The sequence below is a fragment of the Gopherus flavomarginatus genome, chromosome 2, assembly GCF_025201925.1.
Source record: "Gopherus flavomarginatus isolate rGopFla2 chromosome 2, rGopFla2.mat.asm, whole genome shotgun sequence".
NCBI classification, from domain to species: domain Eukaryota; kingdom Metazoa; phylum Chordata; order Testudines; family Testudinidae; genus Gopherus; species Gopherus flavomarginatus.
This window is the reverse complement of record NC_066618.1, coordinates 285,468,627-285,485,974: the sequence shown is the minus strand read 5'-3', so window position 1 is coordinate 285,485,974 and position 17,348 is coordinate 285,468,627. Positions and strand designations below refer to the sequence as shown.

Genomic DNA, 17,348 nt, shown 5'->3' with positions numbered 1-17,348 from the left:
GCAGGCTAGTGGGTTACAGACTGTGATAAAGAGACATAAAACCAGTATCCCTACGGAGTCCATGATTTTAACATCTCCCAAAGTTATGAATTTGAGCTCCCAGGCTCATGTTTTGAAGGTGGTGTGCACGTGTCTTTTGGGGCCGAGGACTCAGAGACCAGGTGTAGCGTGATCATTTGGTGATGACATTTGACAGTCCTGGCTGAGGTGAGGGGTGGGGCAGACCCTGGATTTTAAAATAATTTCCCTTAATGATTTTAGAACGAAAATAAAAGCATTAAAACCCCCAGCTGCCTACGCGGGAGACTCTCCAGGGAGCACGGGCTGGGTGGACTGGGCAGGGGCGCTGAGAGCTGGAGCTTGGGTCCCGGAGCCGGAGGAGTTTATCGAGGCCGCTGCTGTTCTAGTCTCACCGTGCAGAGGAGACAGGACCCGCCCCCGCATCCCGAGCAGGGCCCGGGGGAGGTTCGCGCCGGGGCTCTGCCCGGGGTCCGGGCAGCCCGGGGGGGGCGGGGTGAAGAGGTTCGAACGCCCTGAGATCCCCCGCAGCCAACCCGCGAGGGGAGGGACACAGACGGCGCCGGTGTAACGACGGAAACAGTGACCGCTCCAGATTCGCGACTTTGGCTGCACACTCCATCCCTCCCGATTTGCAACCTCATGGACCAGGCGGCAGCAATTCCTGAGCAGGAGCACAGATGGTTTTCTTATGTGACAGAAACTGCAGTTAGTTGCAAAACGGGAGGGTTGCTCAAACTGACGTTACACCGGCCCCGCTCCGAGGCCCGCCCAGCCCCGTTGCCATGGCTGCGCCGGGCGGCGTCCGGTAATGGCGGCGGGAGCAGTGCGGGGGCCGTGAAGCGGCCTCGCGAGTCGGGCCATGGTGCGGAGTGAGTGTCCCCCTGCGCCGCGCCGCTGACTGGGCGCGGGGCCGGAACCTGTCCAGCCGCCCGCGTCCCCTGTCCCTCCCCGCCCCCCTGAACCCCACCCCAGCCACCGGCTGCCCCATCTCCCCTCCCCCGCCACCAGCCATCGGATCCCCAATCTCCCCTCCCCAACCCCCCCCCGCCACCACCCACCGGCTGCCCCATCTCCCCTCCCCATCCCCAGCCACTGCCCACCAGCTGCCCCAATCTCCCCTCACCTACCCCCCCCCGCCACCAGCCATCGGATCCCCCATCTCCCCTCCCCTACCCCCCCCCACCACCACCCACCGGCTGCCCCATCTCCCCATCCCCAGCCACTGCCCACCGGCCGCCCCATTTCCCCTCCCCTTCCCCCATGCCCAGCCACCAGCCATCGGCTCCCCCATCTCCCTCCCCTTCCCCCATCCCCAGTCACCAGCCATCGGCTCCCCCATCTCCTCTCCCCTCCCCCCATCCCCAGCCACCACCCACTGGCTGCCCCATCTCCCCTCCCCCCATCCCCAGCCACTGCCCATCGACTGCCCCATCTCCCCTCCCCATCCCCAGCCACCAGCTCCCCCTTCTCCCATCCCCAGCCACCACCCACCGGCTGCCCCATCTCCCCTCCCCATCCCCAGCCACTGCCCACCGGCTGCCTCATCTCCCTTCCCCTTCCCCCCATCCCCAGCCACCACCCACCGGCTGCCCCATCTCCTCTCCCCTACCCCCTACGCCACCAGCAATCGGATCCCCCATCTCCCCTCCCCATCCCCAGCCACCGGCTCCCCCTTCTCCCATCCCCAGCCACCAGCCATCGGCTCCCCCATCTCCCTCCCCTTCCCTCATCCCCAGCCCCCACCCACTGGCTCCCCCATCTCCCTCCCCTTCCCCCATCCCCAGCCCCCACCCACTGGCTCCCCCATCTCCCCTTCCCCCATCCCCAGCCACTGCCCATCGACTGCCCCATCTCCCCTCCCCATCCCCAGCCACCAGCCACCGGCTCCCCCTTCTCCCATCCCCAGCCACCACCCACCGGCTGCCCCATCTCCCCTCCCCATCCCCAGCCACTGCCCACCGGCTGCCTCATCTCCCTTCCCCTTCCCCCCATCCCCAGCCACCACCCACCGGCTGCCCCATCTCCTCTCCCCTACCCCCTACGCCACCAGCAATCGGATCCCCCATCTCCCCTCCCCATCCCCAGCCACCGGCTCCCCCTTCTCCCATCCCCAGCCACCAGCCATCGGCTCCCCCATCTCCCTCCCCTTCCCTCATCCCCAGCCCCCACCCACTGGCTCCCCCATCTCCCTCCCCTTCCCCCATCCCCAGCCCCCACCCACTGGCTCCCCCATCTCCCTCCCCACCCCCATCCCCAGCCACCACCTGCCTCATCTCCCTCCCCTTCCCTCATCCCCAGCCCCCACCCACTGGCTCCCCCATCTCCCTCCCCTTCCCCCATCCCCAGCCCCCACCCACTGGCTCCCCCATCTCCCTCCCCACCCCCATCCCCAGCCACCACCTGCCTCATCTCCCTCCCCATCCCCAGCCACCAGCCATCGGCTCCCCCATCTCCCTTCCCCTTCCCCCCATCCCCAGCCACCACCCACCGGCTCCCCCATCTCCCCTCCCCCCATCCCCAGCCACCACCCACCGGCTCCCCCGGCTCCCCCATCTCCCCTCCCCTCCCTTCCCATCCCCAGCCACCACCCACCAGCTCCCCCATCTCCCCTCCCCCCATCCCCAGCCACCACCCACTGGCTCCCCCGGCTCCCCCATCTCCCCTTCCCTCCCTTCCCATCCCCAGCCACCACCCACCAGCTCCCCCATCTCCCCTCCCCCCCATCCCCAGCCACCATCCATCGGCTCCCCCATCTCCCTCTCCTACCCCCCTATCCCCAGCCGCTACCCATCGGCTCCCCCATCTCCCTTCCCTTCCCTTCATCCCCAGCCACTACCTATCCCCAAGTTTTCATCCCCTGCGTCTCCCCTTCCACCTCCTCCATCCCCAGCCACTAGCCATCCCCAGCCACTACCCGTCCCCAGGCTCCCACATCTACCCAGACTTCCCTCCTCTCCCTTCATCTCCCCAACCTCCCTTTCCCTCCCCCAGCCTCTCCTACCCCTTAATCCCCAACCTCCTTCCCCTCCCCCTCATCCCCAGCCACTACCCATCCCCAGCCACTACCCGTCCCCAGGCTCCCACATCTACCCAGACTTCCCTCCTCTCCCTTCATCTCCCCAACCTCCCTTTCCCTCCCCCAGCCTCTCCTACCCCTTAATCCCCAACCTCCTTCCCCTCCCCCTCATCCCCAGCCACTACCCATCCCCAGCCACTACCCGTCCCCAGGCTCCCACATCTACCCAGACTTCCCTCCTCTCCCTTCATCTCCCCAACCTCCCTTTCCCTCCCCCAGCCTCTCCTACCCCTTAATCCCCAACCTCCTTCTCCTCCCCCTCATCCCCAGCAACTACCCATGCTCAAGCTTTCCTTCCCTTCATTCCCAGCTTCTCCCTTTCCCCCTCCTACACCCCCAACCGCTATCCATCCCCAGGCTCTCCCAGCCTACTCATCCCCTCCCACCTAATCCCCAGTCGCTACCCATCCCCAGGCTTTCCCATCTCCCCTCCTGCCCTCCTCATCCTCAGCTACTACACATCCCCAGGCTTCCCCAGAGCCTGGGGATTCCTGCTTGCAAACATAATTGTGCACTGTGGATGGAGGGAGCAGTTACACCTCTAGCTGTTCGTCTTTGTTTACCTTTTTAGCTATTTTTCTCCCTATTGTTCAGCAAACGTGGTCAGCTTCAGAAAATCAAAGTGTCTCCACAAGGACATTTGCTAATGGAAGAACTTCGGGGTAGGGGAGAATGTACATGTTGTGGCCTAGAGATATCACACTGACTTTGTAAACATATCTTTTTCTTCTTCCAAACCAAAAATAGACACCGCTACATCATAATTTAAAATCTTAAATAAAAGTAGGGAAAGTAAACTGTTATCATTAATTCCTGGGAACAACCTGAAACACGTTCCAGTCCATGTATTTAATGGCATTCAAAGTGACTGACATTAAAAGTGACTCTTTTATGAGATCATAATTTTTGAGAGGTAAAATGGTGCACTCTGAAAGGTGGTACAGTTGATTACTCCTGAGAGAGAGAATTCTGCACCAAAAAAATTAAAATTCTATGCTAAAAATTATGAACACAATATTTTAAAATTCTGCAAAATTCTGACATTTTTATTTTTCAATAAATAAATGTGGTTCCAGTGAGAAGCACAGGCCACTGACTGCTTTGAGGTGGGAGATCACCCTGAATCCCCTACCTCCCCCAGTACAGGGACTCATCAGTGAGGCTGCACCTGACCTGACACAGTGCAAGGGCTGGGCCTGCCCCAGAAACACCCCTGTGCCCTGCACTTCTGTGCCAGGTGCACCTGGTGGCTGGGTAGGCTCAGCCCAGCAGGATTCAAGTGTGGAGGGGCTCAATGTGGGGGGATCCAGGTGTTGCAGACACAACAGTGCCAGAGGCAAGCAACAGTGGTTCGTTGCCCAGAGTGCTTAAGCGCCAATAAACACACCAGGGTGGAGAAGCAAACAACCAAATTTATTTGAGCTCAAATAAGGTGCAAGGGAGAAATAACAATCTCAGATCCTGCACCCCTAAAACAAGCAGTTTCTTCCTTTTATATCCCAGTTGTTTACTACAAAACTTTCTTGCTGACTAGCTGATTTCTCACTTCCCCCTCCTTTCCCATCCAGCTGCAGTATCTTTTCTCATTCAATCTTTTGTCTCCCCCTTCCTCCCCCCTCCCCGCTGCTGAGACATGTACACAGTATCTTAAAACGGCCTTGAGCGTGCTTTAGCCTAGCTTTAATGTATTACAGCAGAGAACTGGCTGTTACAACCGAAAACTAACTGCTAACACTACATTTTTTCAGCTGTTAGTACATTAGGTTACACTAGGTTACACAAAGTGTTTAACATGGAGGAACATTGGTTCATTGAGGCCTACAACAGGAGGGCTTCATTGACGCTTGTGGTCTATCACCTTTCCGAGTTACCTAGGGTTATGCCAGAGTGACACCAACACAGGTGTGGGGCAATCTGGGTGCAGGTGACTCAGTGGGAGATCTGAATGCACAAGGGCTTGTTGGGGGGTTCCAGGTACAGGGGCAATGGGACTCTGCAGGGGATCAAGGTGATGGTGGTTGTGCTCAGCAGGGGGGTCGGGGTGCTGGAGGTGTGTTGCTTGATGGGATGGTGGTCCAGGTGCACCTGGTTGGGCTCAGTGGGGTGGCGGTCTGGGTGTGGGGAGCTTGTTGGAGGGTCCAGGTGAAGGGGGTAGGGCTTGTCAGGGGTGAGCGTTCGATGGGCCTGCTAAACAGGGGAGTCCTAACTGCCGCATGCCGGGCTCCCGCTTCCCCCCCGGGATTCCCCTATCCCCTTTTCTTCTCCATCCTCCTCCCCTCACTCCCACATTCCCTTCCCCCTGCCCTATTCATCCCCTTTCTTCTCCCCACCCCCTTCTCTCATTGCCCCCACCCCCATTACCCAGCCCCACCACGGGCACTCACTGTTCCACAGAAAATAGGAAGGCTACCAGTACACAGAAGGGAGCATAACTGGCACTAGGACCCAAGAGGCTACGTTCAGCTGCAGAGTCAGCAGAGCCCTAGACACAGCCTCCTTCAGCTGGGCAGCTCTGCATTTGCAGAAATAGGGGCGGTGTCAGTGGCACGTAATCCCATGTGCCACCCCCCATGCTTTGCCTCTGTTTGAGGGGCAATCCCCTCCTCCACACACACAAACTGCGCACATAGTCACCCTCTCCCCCTCCCATGGCTTCCCTTTGATTCCCTGCTCTTTTCTGCAGGGAACCACAGGAATTCTGCGGGGACATTTTCTGCAGCCGCGCAGTCCAGAGAATCACCACCCTGAGTAACATGATATACACCAATTAGGAACAGGAACAGTGGGAGATTCTAGACTTCATGGCTTTCCCTTACTCTATGATTTTCCACTTTCTCTTAATCTATTTTAATTGTATATTGCCACTGCTGTTATGCTGCCAGTCCCCTGCTGGGCTAAACTAGTGCTTTGGAAATCAACATCTCTGTGTGAAGTTGGCAGATGCATGCTGAGAGAAGACATTGCTGTGTGAAATAGTGCGGCTTCATCTTCTGAACCTGTGGTATTTTCAGTCTTAAAATAATGTTAGAAAAGTTTACTGCTGCCTTAAGTCCAGGCTTATCATTGTCTTTTGATTTATCTGCAGCCCAACACATGCTTCGATTTCTTTCAGCTTCCTCACAGCTCTCCTGATGTCTTCTCCTCTATGAATAAAAGCATCTCATTATGGGAATCCCACTCTTAACCACCTAGAGGATAAATTGTCACCTGTTGTCACCAGTTGACATCATCACTCACTAGCTCCAATGGATCTTTGTCTGGTGTCACCATTTTCAGACTAAAACTCTCACTTCCTAATTACCATCCAGTTTCCAGTCTCTCTGACATTATTAAATTTCGGAGGAAAATGTTTCCAATCACTGCTTTTACTGGTTTCAGTTGACTTTCAACTTTTTTCACAATACTGACACTCTTTTTTTCTGGTATATTAGTGAACTAATTGCCTCTGGACACAGGTCTTTTTCTTTTTGATTTGAGGGTGATTTTTGACATTATCAGTCTCTCCAAGCAAGATCAGGAAGCCAGGAAGCCCAATTCTCCGTTGCCTTGCACTTTGTGTAGTCACGTACACTTGTGCAGTGAGAGTAAAATGCTACCAAGTTAAGAGTAACTATAAAATGTACAAGGCAGTGGAGAATCAGGCTCTTTATCTCCAGCATTCACCTCTCTTGGTACCAATCTTTCTTTTTTGCTTTTTATTTCTAGAAGAGGTTTTATATCTTTCCCCTTCTTTAATTTGACCATACCTCTGCCGGTATCTTTATCTGTGCCGTAATCTTCTGCTCTTGGCTATTACAATATTGCCTTTCCTTGTTTTTTCCAAATGCATACCCTTTAATCTTCAGGGTATCCTGTATGCCAGTGGTTCTCAACCTGTGGTCTGCAGACCCCTGCTGGTCTGCAGACTATGTCTAAGGCAGGGGTTCTCAAACTTCATTGCATTGTGATCCCCTTCTGACAACAAAAATGACTACATGACCCCAGGAGAGGATACCAAAGCCTAAGCCTGCCCGAGTCCCACCACCCTGGGTTGGGGGAGGAAAAGCCCCGAGCCCCACCACCCTGCAGGGGAGAAACCAAAGCCCCCAGGCTTCAGCCCAAGGCAGGGGGCCTATAACCTGAGCCCTGATGCCCATGGCTGAAGTCCTTGGGCTTCAGCTTCGTCCCCGGGCGGTGGACTCAGGCTTCAGCTTCAGTCCCAGGCCCCAGCACATCTAAGCCAGCTCTGGTGACCCCATTAAAATGGGATCCTGACCCACTTTGGGGTCCCACCCCACAGTTTGAGAACTGCTGCTCTAAGGGGACCGTGAAAAGTTGTCATTACCATACAACAGTAGTTTTCATCCTGTGGTCTGCAGACAGTATGTCTAAGATTTCCAAAGGGGTCCCAACCTCCATTTGGAATTTTTTAGGGGTTCACTAATGAAAAAACATTGAGAACCACTACTGTATGCTACACCCAGCATTTCACTCTTACTATAAGAATGCACTCATATTGCCCTCCTCTCAGGGCCGGCGCTTCCATTTAGGTGGCCTAGGCAATCGCCTAGGGCGCCAGGATTATTGGGGGGCGGCATTTTGCTGGGGGGGAGGCGGCAGGCGGCTCCGGTGGACCTGCCGCAGGCATGCCTGTGGAGGGTCCCCTGGTCCCGTGGCTCCAGTGGACCTGCCGCAGGCATTCCTGTGGACAGTCTGCTGCTCCCGCGGCTCCAGTGGACCTCCCACAGGCATGCCTGCAGCAGCTCCACCGGAGCCGCGGACCAGCGCGCGGGGCGGCGAAATGGCCGTGCGCCTAGGGCACTAAAAACACTAACCTCCTCTTCTGTCATCTTCATTGGTTTTCTAGCCATGTCCAAACGCAATTCAAAATTACTCTACAAGTATTCAAATCTCAATTTGTTTGGTCTATCCTATTTCATGTCTACTTGCTGCCCCATTCAGTCCTCTCCAGTTTTGACCTCCTCTATGTTGTTAATTATTATTTATTTGTATTACAGTACTTTCTAGGAGTCCCAGTCATGAACCAAAAGCCCATTGTGCTAGGTGCTGTACAAACAGAATAAAAAGATGGTTCCTGCCCCCAAAGAGTTTATAATCTGTTTAAGACAAGAAACAACAGATAGTGTGACAGATCCAAACCAGTAGGGTACAGGAGTCTGGTAGAGGGCAAATATACTGGTCACTGGGTGAGTAGTTTTCTGTTCCCTGAGTGACCAGAGCAGGGGCTGCACTAGAGTAATCAGGAACCTGCTAGAACCAATTAAGGCAGACCGGCTGATTAGAACACCTGCAGCCAATCAAGGCAGGCTAATCAGAGCACCTGGCTTTTAAAAAGGAGCTCACTCCAGTCAGGCGAGGGGGAGCCAGAGGAGAGAAAGTGTGTGTGAGGAGCTGGGAGCAAAAGGTGCAAGGAGCTGAGAGTGAGAGGGTGTGCTGCTAGAGGACTAAGGAGTGCAAGCATTATCAGACACCAGGAGGAAGGTCCTGTGGTGAGGATAAAGAAGGTGTTTCTAGGAGGCCATGGGGAAGTAGCCAAGGGAGTTGTAGCTGTCATGCAGCTGTGACAGGAGGCACTATAGACAGCTGCAATCCACAGTGCCCTGGGCTGGAACCCAGAGTAGAGCGCAGGCCTAGGTTCCCCCCAAACCTCCCCACTCCTGATCAGACACAGGAGAAATTGACTGAGACTGTGGAGAAGATCACTGAAGTGAGCAAATCAGCCAATAAGCGTAGGACCCACCAAGGTAGAGGAGGAACTTTGTCACAACTGGTGTTAGAAATGGGATTCGGTGTGTACAGTGCGGCAGAAAATGACACGGGAGGATGATGTAGAGGCATACCTTCTGGCCTTTGAGAGGACATCCCTACAGGAGGCCTGACCTCAAGATCAGTGGTCTGGCATCCTTGCCCCATTCCTGTGTGGGGAGGCCCAGAAGGCCTACTATGATCTGCCTGAAGAGGCTGCAGCAGACTACCCCCAGCTAAAAGCAGAGATCCTGGCCAGATCTGGGGTAATGGCCTCAGTGCGGGCCCAGTGGTATCACGAGTGGAGATACCAGGAATAGAAAGCCCTGTGGTCCCAATTGTATGACCTCATCCATCTCGCATGAAAGTGGTTGCGAACGGAGTCCCGGAGTCTAGAAGAGATACTAGAGGTTCTGGTCATCGACCGATACATGAGGGGACTTCTGCCAGACCTTCATGCCTGGGTAAGCCAGAACGACTCCTCCACCTATGATGAGGTTGTTGCACTAGTAGAGAGGCGAAGGACAGCGAGGGAGCTGACCTGACCAGTTAAGGAAGAGGCACCCCGGCTTATACTAGCAGCACCAAGCTCTAGAGCTCGAGTGACTGGGCAACCAGGAGATCACAGGTGGAAAAACAGAGGGGCTGAAGGCCCACCAGAAGCCACAAAGAGTCGGAGCACTGAGGGAGAAGAGGATCGTGATGTTAGACTGCCCAAACCAAGAGACCAGGGAATGCCTAGGGCCCCATACACATGTTATGCCTGCGAGGAGTGGGGACATATAGCTGCACAGTGTCCCAATGCGGAGGAGCCTATGCAATGTAACCTGGGGAACTGGGCAGACCCATGCTCCCTAATCCACCTTGTGGGGGTCTCACTAACCCCACATATATACACCAGACCAGTAAAGCTAAATGGGTTAGAGACCACGGCACTGGTTGATTCGGGGAGTGCTATCATGCTTGTCTTGGGGAAGCTCGTGAAGTGTAGTCTGCTGGTACGGGCTAAGCATATGGGGATAACGTGTCCATGGGACAGTTGGTTATTACCCCACCATCCCAGTAAAAATTGAGATTCAAGGGAACACTACTGAGGTAGCAGCAGGTGTAGTCCCTAAACTCCCATACCCGGTGCTCATAGGGAGGGACTTCCCAGGGTTTGGAGACTTACTCACAGTAGGAGAATTGGAGAAAGAGGGGAACCCTGAAATTAGTGAGGCATCCACAGTAGACTGTCAACCCCCAGTCTTCTCTGAAATATCCCTAGATTTATTTTCCATACCCAGACAGGGTAGAAAGTCGAAAAGGGAAAGGAGGCCTTGGGAACCCGAATACTGACTCAAAGCCAGAGGGTTGCTCTCGTAGGTTGGCGGACCCGAGCAACTGAAAAGGAGGCCACCAAGGAGGGATAAGCACCTGAGTCTGACCCCAATCATTAACGCTTCTGAACCAGTAGAGGCAACAGAGACTGGGCCCCTAGTTCTTGGGCAGATTAGCCCTGGGAGAGGAAATTTTGGACAGGACCAGGCTGAAGACCCAAGGTACGACAACATTAGGAAGGAGGTGACTGAAATAGATGGGGTCCCCGTGGAAGGGAAAACCCAGGGACCAGGACCTACTTCATAATGAAGAAGAATCTCTTATACCGGGTTGCACCAGTACAGGGGCAGAAGGTACAGCAGATCCTAGTACCTCAAAAACACCAGAACGCTGTATGAAGTCTTGCTCATAGTCATCTTTTTGGGGGGCATTTGGGGGTAGAGAAGACCCTGACACGAATCCTACGACAGTTCTTCTGGCCCGGTGTACATGAAGAAGGGCGGAGGTACTGTGCGCCCTGCCTGGAGTGTCAGCTGCACAGTCCCCATCCCCACCTGAGGGCACCTTTAGTGCCCCTTCCCATCATAGAGGTCCCCTTTGAGCGAATAGCCATGGACCTAGTGGGACCCCTGGAGAAGACAGTTCGGGGTCACCAATATATACTTGTTGTTTTGTACTATGCTACTCGCTACCCAGAAGCCGTCCCCCTGCGGAACACAGCCTCTAAAACGATAGCCAAAGAGCTGGTGGGGATCTTTGCCTGAGTGGGGCTGCCAAAGGAGATATTAATAGACCAAGAAACCCCATTTATGTCAAAGCTAATGAAGCACCTCTGTACGCTGCTTCATATACATACCCTAAGAACTTCAGTCTACCATCCGCAGACTGATGGTTTGGTAGAAAGGTTTAACCGAACCCTCAAGGCTATGATACGGAAGGTGGTAAGTCAGGACGGGAAGAATTGGGACACCCTGCTACCTTATCTTATGTTAGCTATCCAGGAGGTACCTCAGGCCTCAACTGGGTTTTCCCCCTTCGAGTTATTATACGGACGTCACCCCCGTGGCGTACTAGATATCGCCAAAGAGATCTGGGAAGAGGAACCCGATGAGGGGAGAAATATAATAGAACATGTAATACAGATGCGCGACCAGATAGCCTGGGTCACCTCTATTGTACGGGAACATATGGAAAAGGCACAAGAGACCCAGAGAACCCATTACAATCGCCAGGCAAAAGTCCCACAGTTCCAACCAGGGGATCGAGTGATGGTGTTGGTACCCATGGCAGAAAACAAGCTTCTGGCCCAATGGCAGGGGCCCTATGAGGTGGTTGAACCTGTGGGGGAAGTAACCTACAAGGTACGGCAGCCAGGACGCCAAAAACAAGAACAGATTTATCACATCAACCTTCTGAAACCCTGGCATGCACAGGAGGCGTGCATAACTGTCCAAAAAGACCTAACCCAGGAAAAAAAGCCTTCCAGATAGGTGAGAGTGTCTCCCGCTTTAACACCAGACCAGAAGAATGAGGTGTCTGAGATGATCTTCTGGAACCAAGATGTGTTCTCGACAAACCCAGGTCGAACAACCAAGGCATATCACCACATCGTCACGATCCCTGGGGCCAGAATAACAATGAGGCCCTATCGGGTACCAGTGGCCAAAAGGGAGGAAACAAAAGCAAAAGTAAAAAAAAATGCTGGAGTTGGGGATCATCGAAGAATCCCACAGTCAGTGGTCCAGCCCAGTTGTGCTGGTGCCCAAACCTGATGGCACCACAAGGTTTTGTAACGACTTCCGGCGACTAAATGAAGTATCTCAGTTTGACGCGTACCCCATACCTCGCATAGATGAGCTAGTGGACCGTCTGGGTAATGCCAGATACTTGACTATCCTAGACTTGACAAAGGGGTACTGGCAGATTCCCCTTGTGGAAGACGCAAAGGAAAAGACTGCGTTCTCTACACCAGAGGGTCTTTTTCAATATACTGTCCTTCCTTTTGGACTGCATGGGGCCCCAGCTACTTTCCAGCGCCTCATGGACAAGCTATTATGCCCGCATACCAGTTATTCTGCTGCCTACTTGGACGATGTGGTCATTCATACCCCAGACTGGGAAACCCACCTAGAGAAGGTGGAGACAGTCCTTGATACTTTCAGGCTAGTTGGCCTTACAGCAAACCCTGCCACGTGCGCCGTGAGATTTACGGAGGCCAAATATCTTGGCTACATTGTGGGAAAAGGTCTGGTAAAACCCCAAAATTGGCCCCGACCACATCGCAAGAAACAAGTCCGGGCATTCCTAGATGTAGTGGGATATTACCGACGATTTATCCCCCACTTTGCCACAAGGGCAAGCCCCCTGACAGACGTAGTAAAAGCTCGTGGACCTGATCTGGTAAGATGGCCTGGTGCAGCAGAGGAAGCATTCACAGACCTAAGGACTGCCCTCTGCAGTAACCCTGTACTGATAGACCCTGATTTCACCAAAGAATTTATCCTGCAGACAGATGCATCAGAAGTAGGGTTGGGGACCATTCTATCACAGATGGTCGGGCAGGAGGAACACTCGATTCTCTACCTCAGTAGGAAACTCTTTCCGTGGGAATAAAAATATGCAGTGGTGCAGAGAGAGTGCCTCGCCGTAAAATGGGCCATGGAAGCATTGCGCTACTACTTGCTTGGGTGCAGATTTGTCCTCGTGACCGACCATGCCCCTCTTCAATGGATGCAGAGGAACAAGAAGAAGAACACAGGGGTGACCAGGGGGTTCTTATCCCTCCAATCTTTCCAGTTCCGTGTGCAACACAGAGCAGGGAGCCATCATGGCAATGCCAATGGCTTGTCATGTGTGCACTGTCTGGCATCCCAAACTGCCCAACCCCTTGGTGTTGAGCAGGGGGGAGGGAAATGTGACAGATCCAAACCAGTAGGGTACAGGAGTCCGGTAGAGGGCAAATATACTGGTCACTGGATGAGTAGTTTTCTGTTCCCTGAGTGACCAGAGCAGGGGCTGCACTAGAGTAATCAGGAACCTGCTAGAACCAATTAAGGCAGACCGGCTGATTAGAACACTTGCAGCCAATCAAGGCAGGCTAATCAGGGCACCTGGGTTTAAAAAGGAGCTCACTCCAGTCAGGTGAGGGAGAGCCAGAGGAGAGAGAGTGTGTGTGAGGAGCTGGGAGCAAAAGGTGCAAGGAGCTGAGAGTGAGAGGGTGTGCTGCTGGAGGACTAAGGAGTGCAAGCATTATCAGACACCAGGAGGAAGGTCCTGTGGTGAGGATAAAGAAGGTGTTTCTAGGAGGCCATGGAGAAGTAGCCCAGGGAGTTGTAGCTGTCATGCAGCTTTGACAGGAGGCACTATAGACAGATGCAATCCACAGTGCCCTGGGCTGGAACCCAGAGTAGAGGGCGGGCCCAGGTTCCCCCCAAACCTCCCCACTCCTGATCAGACACAGGAGAAATTGACCGAGACTGTGGGGAAGATCACTGAAGTGAGCAAATCAGCCAATAAGCGCAGGACCCACCAGGGTAAAGGAGGAACTTTGTCACAATGGATACAGACAGCTGGGGGAGTACAAGGAAACAACGAGATTCTATTGATCAGCATGATAGGCAGTGATCTCAGCACACCAGCAGGCTAATCTTTATCCAGTTTTTTTTAGGAATCGGGGAAAGAGAGTTTTAAAGCGGGATTTGAAGGAGAATAATGAGTTAGCCTTGCAGATGTTTATGGGGAGCTCTTTCCAAGTGTAAGAGGTAGAAAACACCAAGGTGCTTGTTTGAAAATGTAACAAGTGGGTGATGGCGACTGACATCTCAATAGTGAATGAGAGATGATTGATAGGGTGGGTGGACGCCATGGTGGGTCTTCAAAGTGAAATCAAGTAGCTTATGTTTGATGCAATAGAGAGGGGTGAGCCAATGGAGGGATGTGTAACCCTCAGTTTCCCACCTTGCAGGGTAAAAGTCTGACATACAAATGTTCCTTTAACCTGCCACTCCCCTCTCCCTCCCCTGCACCCCACTCACAGTTGCTATCCTTGGTCAGCGAAGACTGAGAGTTCAGAGCAAGCATACAATACCCCCTTCCTCCTTTGCACTGCTGCACAAATCAGCCAACAGTCTGACCTATATTGAAGACAATGGGACTTGTACCTGTTTATGGCAGGATCAAATTTTGTCCCCAGGGAAGACCGCCAACTTCATAATTCCTTGTGTCAAAAATAATGTCAATTTGATTCACACAGTGATAGCTATCATGGCAGAATATGCTGAGGCATCATGTCTCTTGCTAATTTTGTAATGGTAGGTATTATAATTGGTGTTTGTGTTGAATGTCTGTTTATTAAGGACAAAGAAAAGATTTAATTAACTTCCTTAGTAGATTACCAGAAAATCCCTCCATAAAGTCAGTTTCCATTACATGGTGATGTGTCTTGCAGTCACTGAAGAACTTCTTAGACAACGTGCAGAGCATAACAACTGTGAACTTTTTTCCCTGGAAGAAATCTCCTTGCACCAACAGGAAATAGAAAAACTAGAATACATTGACAAATTATGTCGAGATTTAAAAATCCTCTATCTTCAAAATAACCTAATTCCAAAAATCGGTAAGTGTTTTATTCATTGTTGTTGTTTTTTTTAAACTGAGTTACATGCGTGTATCTGAGGTCAAGAAAATGGCCATAAGCTTTTGAGTTTAAGGGAGTGGAAAGAAATGAGCAACAAGGGAATCAGTAAATATCCCAATCCTGAAAGATTCTGAGCACCCTCAACTCCTATTGACTTAAGTGGGAGTTAGGGTGCTCAGCATCTCAGAGGATTGGGCCCTAATAGCTGAAAGAGAGAACAAACAGTTAGGAATTATCAACCGTATATAGGTCTCAAAATGATTTTATTTTTTAAAAAATGTTGATAGATAAAAAGGCATGGATCTTTTTTTGCTAAAAACTTATTTTGTTAAAGATTTATTTTTTATGTCTTTCTTACAGTGAATAAAGCAAACACTCTGGTACACAGTATAAATTACAGTATCAGGGAACTAGCACACTCTATGCTGATACCAGGAAATCCTCCAGCTCAAGTACAATCCTAAAAATAATTACTTTGACCCCACTTGTTTCTTCCCTAATTCATAAGAGACATCAGAGTATGCTGATACGTAAAGGTGTACAGAAAGTTCACTTTTAGCCTATTATTTCATGAGTTCTTATAATAATTCCTTTATATGTTGATAGCGAAACTCTGCAAGTGAGTGGCAAAATTTTACCTGTAAGCATCCCACAGACTGATGTGAAACTACACTAGGCCTGGGCTTTGTAGACCTGGACCTACAGAGAATCTGTTGTAACTGAAATAGCTTAAATTGTTTACTGGGCCCTTTAAAACCAAATATAAGACAAAGTTCTTGGCTAGAAAATCTTAAAATCCAAATAGTAGATATATTGGTGAAGGATGAGGGATAGGAAGCAACAAAAGGAAGTCATTAATTAGAGGTGATTAGCATGTGTCTTATGAGTTTTTTTTTTTAAGTGAGGAAACAGCTCAATATTACTTCAAGGCACACAGCTTTGTGCCCTCCTGATCCTGGGCTGCTCTGAGGGCTAGAGAGGCTCCCAGAGTAATTTGGACAGACCTGGGGGCCTAAATTACAGTAGCTTTGCCAGGCTGCCCTGTAGGCTGCAGCACTGCATGAGATCTCTGCTGTGCTCTGTATTGTGGCTCTGCACCTGACACTCCGTTCTTCCTACCCTGATTCCCCCACCCCTTAGCACATCCCCATGGGATCTTCAGAGGGACCTTCATGTGATTGGGTCTTTAGAGAGCATCCTTACAGCTATCTTCTGCAGTACTTATGCTAGGATAATGATCCCCCAGTCAGAATTAGGGCTTTTAGGGCTCTGTTATATTGCTTTAGTGCATCAAAGGGTCAGAGCAGGGATGGTGAGGATCTCATTCTGGTTGTTGCAGTGTCCAACTCCTACAAGAATTTATCTTGTCCTTCTGATAGGCCTCACATTTCTAGTAGGCTAGTCTGGGGCATCACAGTGCTCTTTCAATTAATTATCTTACAGAGCATCAGTTGCACAACAGCTCCTTGCAGCTGATCTCATTTTTAATAAGATGCATATGTATTCTTTAATTAGCTTAATGTAGACCACTAGTAGATGGGAGTGCATGTGATTTCCAGATAGAGTTTGCACTACAGTGCAGCTGACTCCCAAGAAAATCACATTGTTGGGGATAGCAGCTATCCCTCAATGTGAGGATGTTGTCTGCCAGGAGACAAAAAGTCATTGATGAGACTTACGATGGCTGAGGAGTCCAATCCATGCTTTACAGATTTTTCCACATATATGACAGGTGGTTGCTTGGAGAGAGCACAACTGCTGGCCAGGATGCTGTACACTTTCCTTCTCTGCCATTTCTCTTGAGCAAGGCAATTCTCTTCAAAACGGGCTGAGGCTTGATGTATGATGCAACAGCACTGCAGTCTATTGCCAGCCAGCTCTTTGCAATTCATGGGGTCAATGCCTCCCTTAAGATATACTTTCAGGGTGTCCTTATAGTGTTTTCTCTATCCCTGAGTCCTCTTACCATTAGTAAGTTGAGAAAAGAGTAATTGCTTTGGAAGATGAGTATCAGTCATCCGCACACACTGGCCAGCTCACTGAAGTTGATATTTCATAATCTTCACCTCAACGCTGGTGATGTTAGCTGCAAAGACAGCACTGGCACTGGTACGATGATCTTCCCATCTGATAAGGAGAATCTTCCTAAGGCAGCGCTGGTGGTACCACTCTGGACGCTTAAGATGACTTCAGTATGTCATCCATGTCACACACCCATAAAGAAGAGCAGGGATGACTACTGCACTGTAGACTAGTATGTTAGTTTCCAACCACAGATCCACAACAAAGCAACTTTCCGAAGGATGCGCTGGCACAATGGACCTATGTTCAATCTCCACATTAAGATTGGCTGCCTGGGAAAGGTGGCTAAGGGAAATGTTCAACAGTTTCCAAGAGTTCACTACTGATGACAATTTGAGGGAGAAGGAGGGGCAACTTGTGCTGGAGCAGGCTGATGGAGCATCTTTGTCTTCCCATTGTTGAGGGAAAGTCCCAGGCTATGATAGGCACCTGAGAAAAGATCTAGGGTGGATTGCAAGTCAGCCTTGG

The 17,348-nt window shown here is 51.7% G+C and overlaps 1 protein-coding gene across 2 annotated transcripts in view; it reads left to right on the top strand.

Annotated features, from left to right (window-relative positions):
* The first annotated feature begins 817 nt into the window (after window positions 1–817).
* DNAAF11 (dynein axonemal assembly factor 11) overlaps window positions 818–17,348 on the top strand; it is a 61,153-nt gene continuing 44,622 nt past the window's right edge. Inside the window, exons 1-2 of one of the 2 annotated variants that reach the window (XM_050941033.1) lie at window positions 818–890; window positions 14,610–14,777. In XM_050941033.1, coding sequence (XP_050796990.1) covers window positions 881–890; window positions 14,610–14,777 — 178 coding nt within the window. In that variant the 5' untranslated portion in view covers window positions 818–880. Of the gene's footprint in view, window positions 891–14,590; window positions 14,778–17,348 lie in introns of those variants that run through there. The other variant, XM_050941031.1, reaches the window with a different exon arrangement.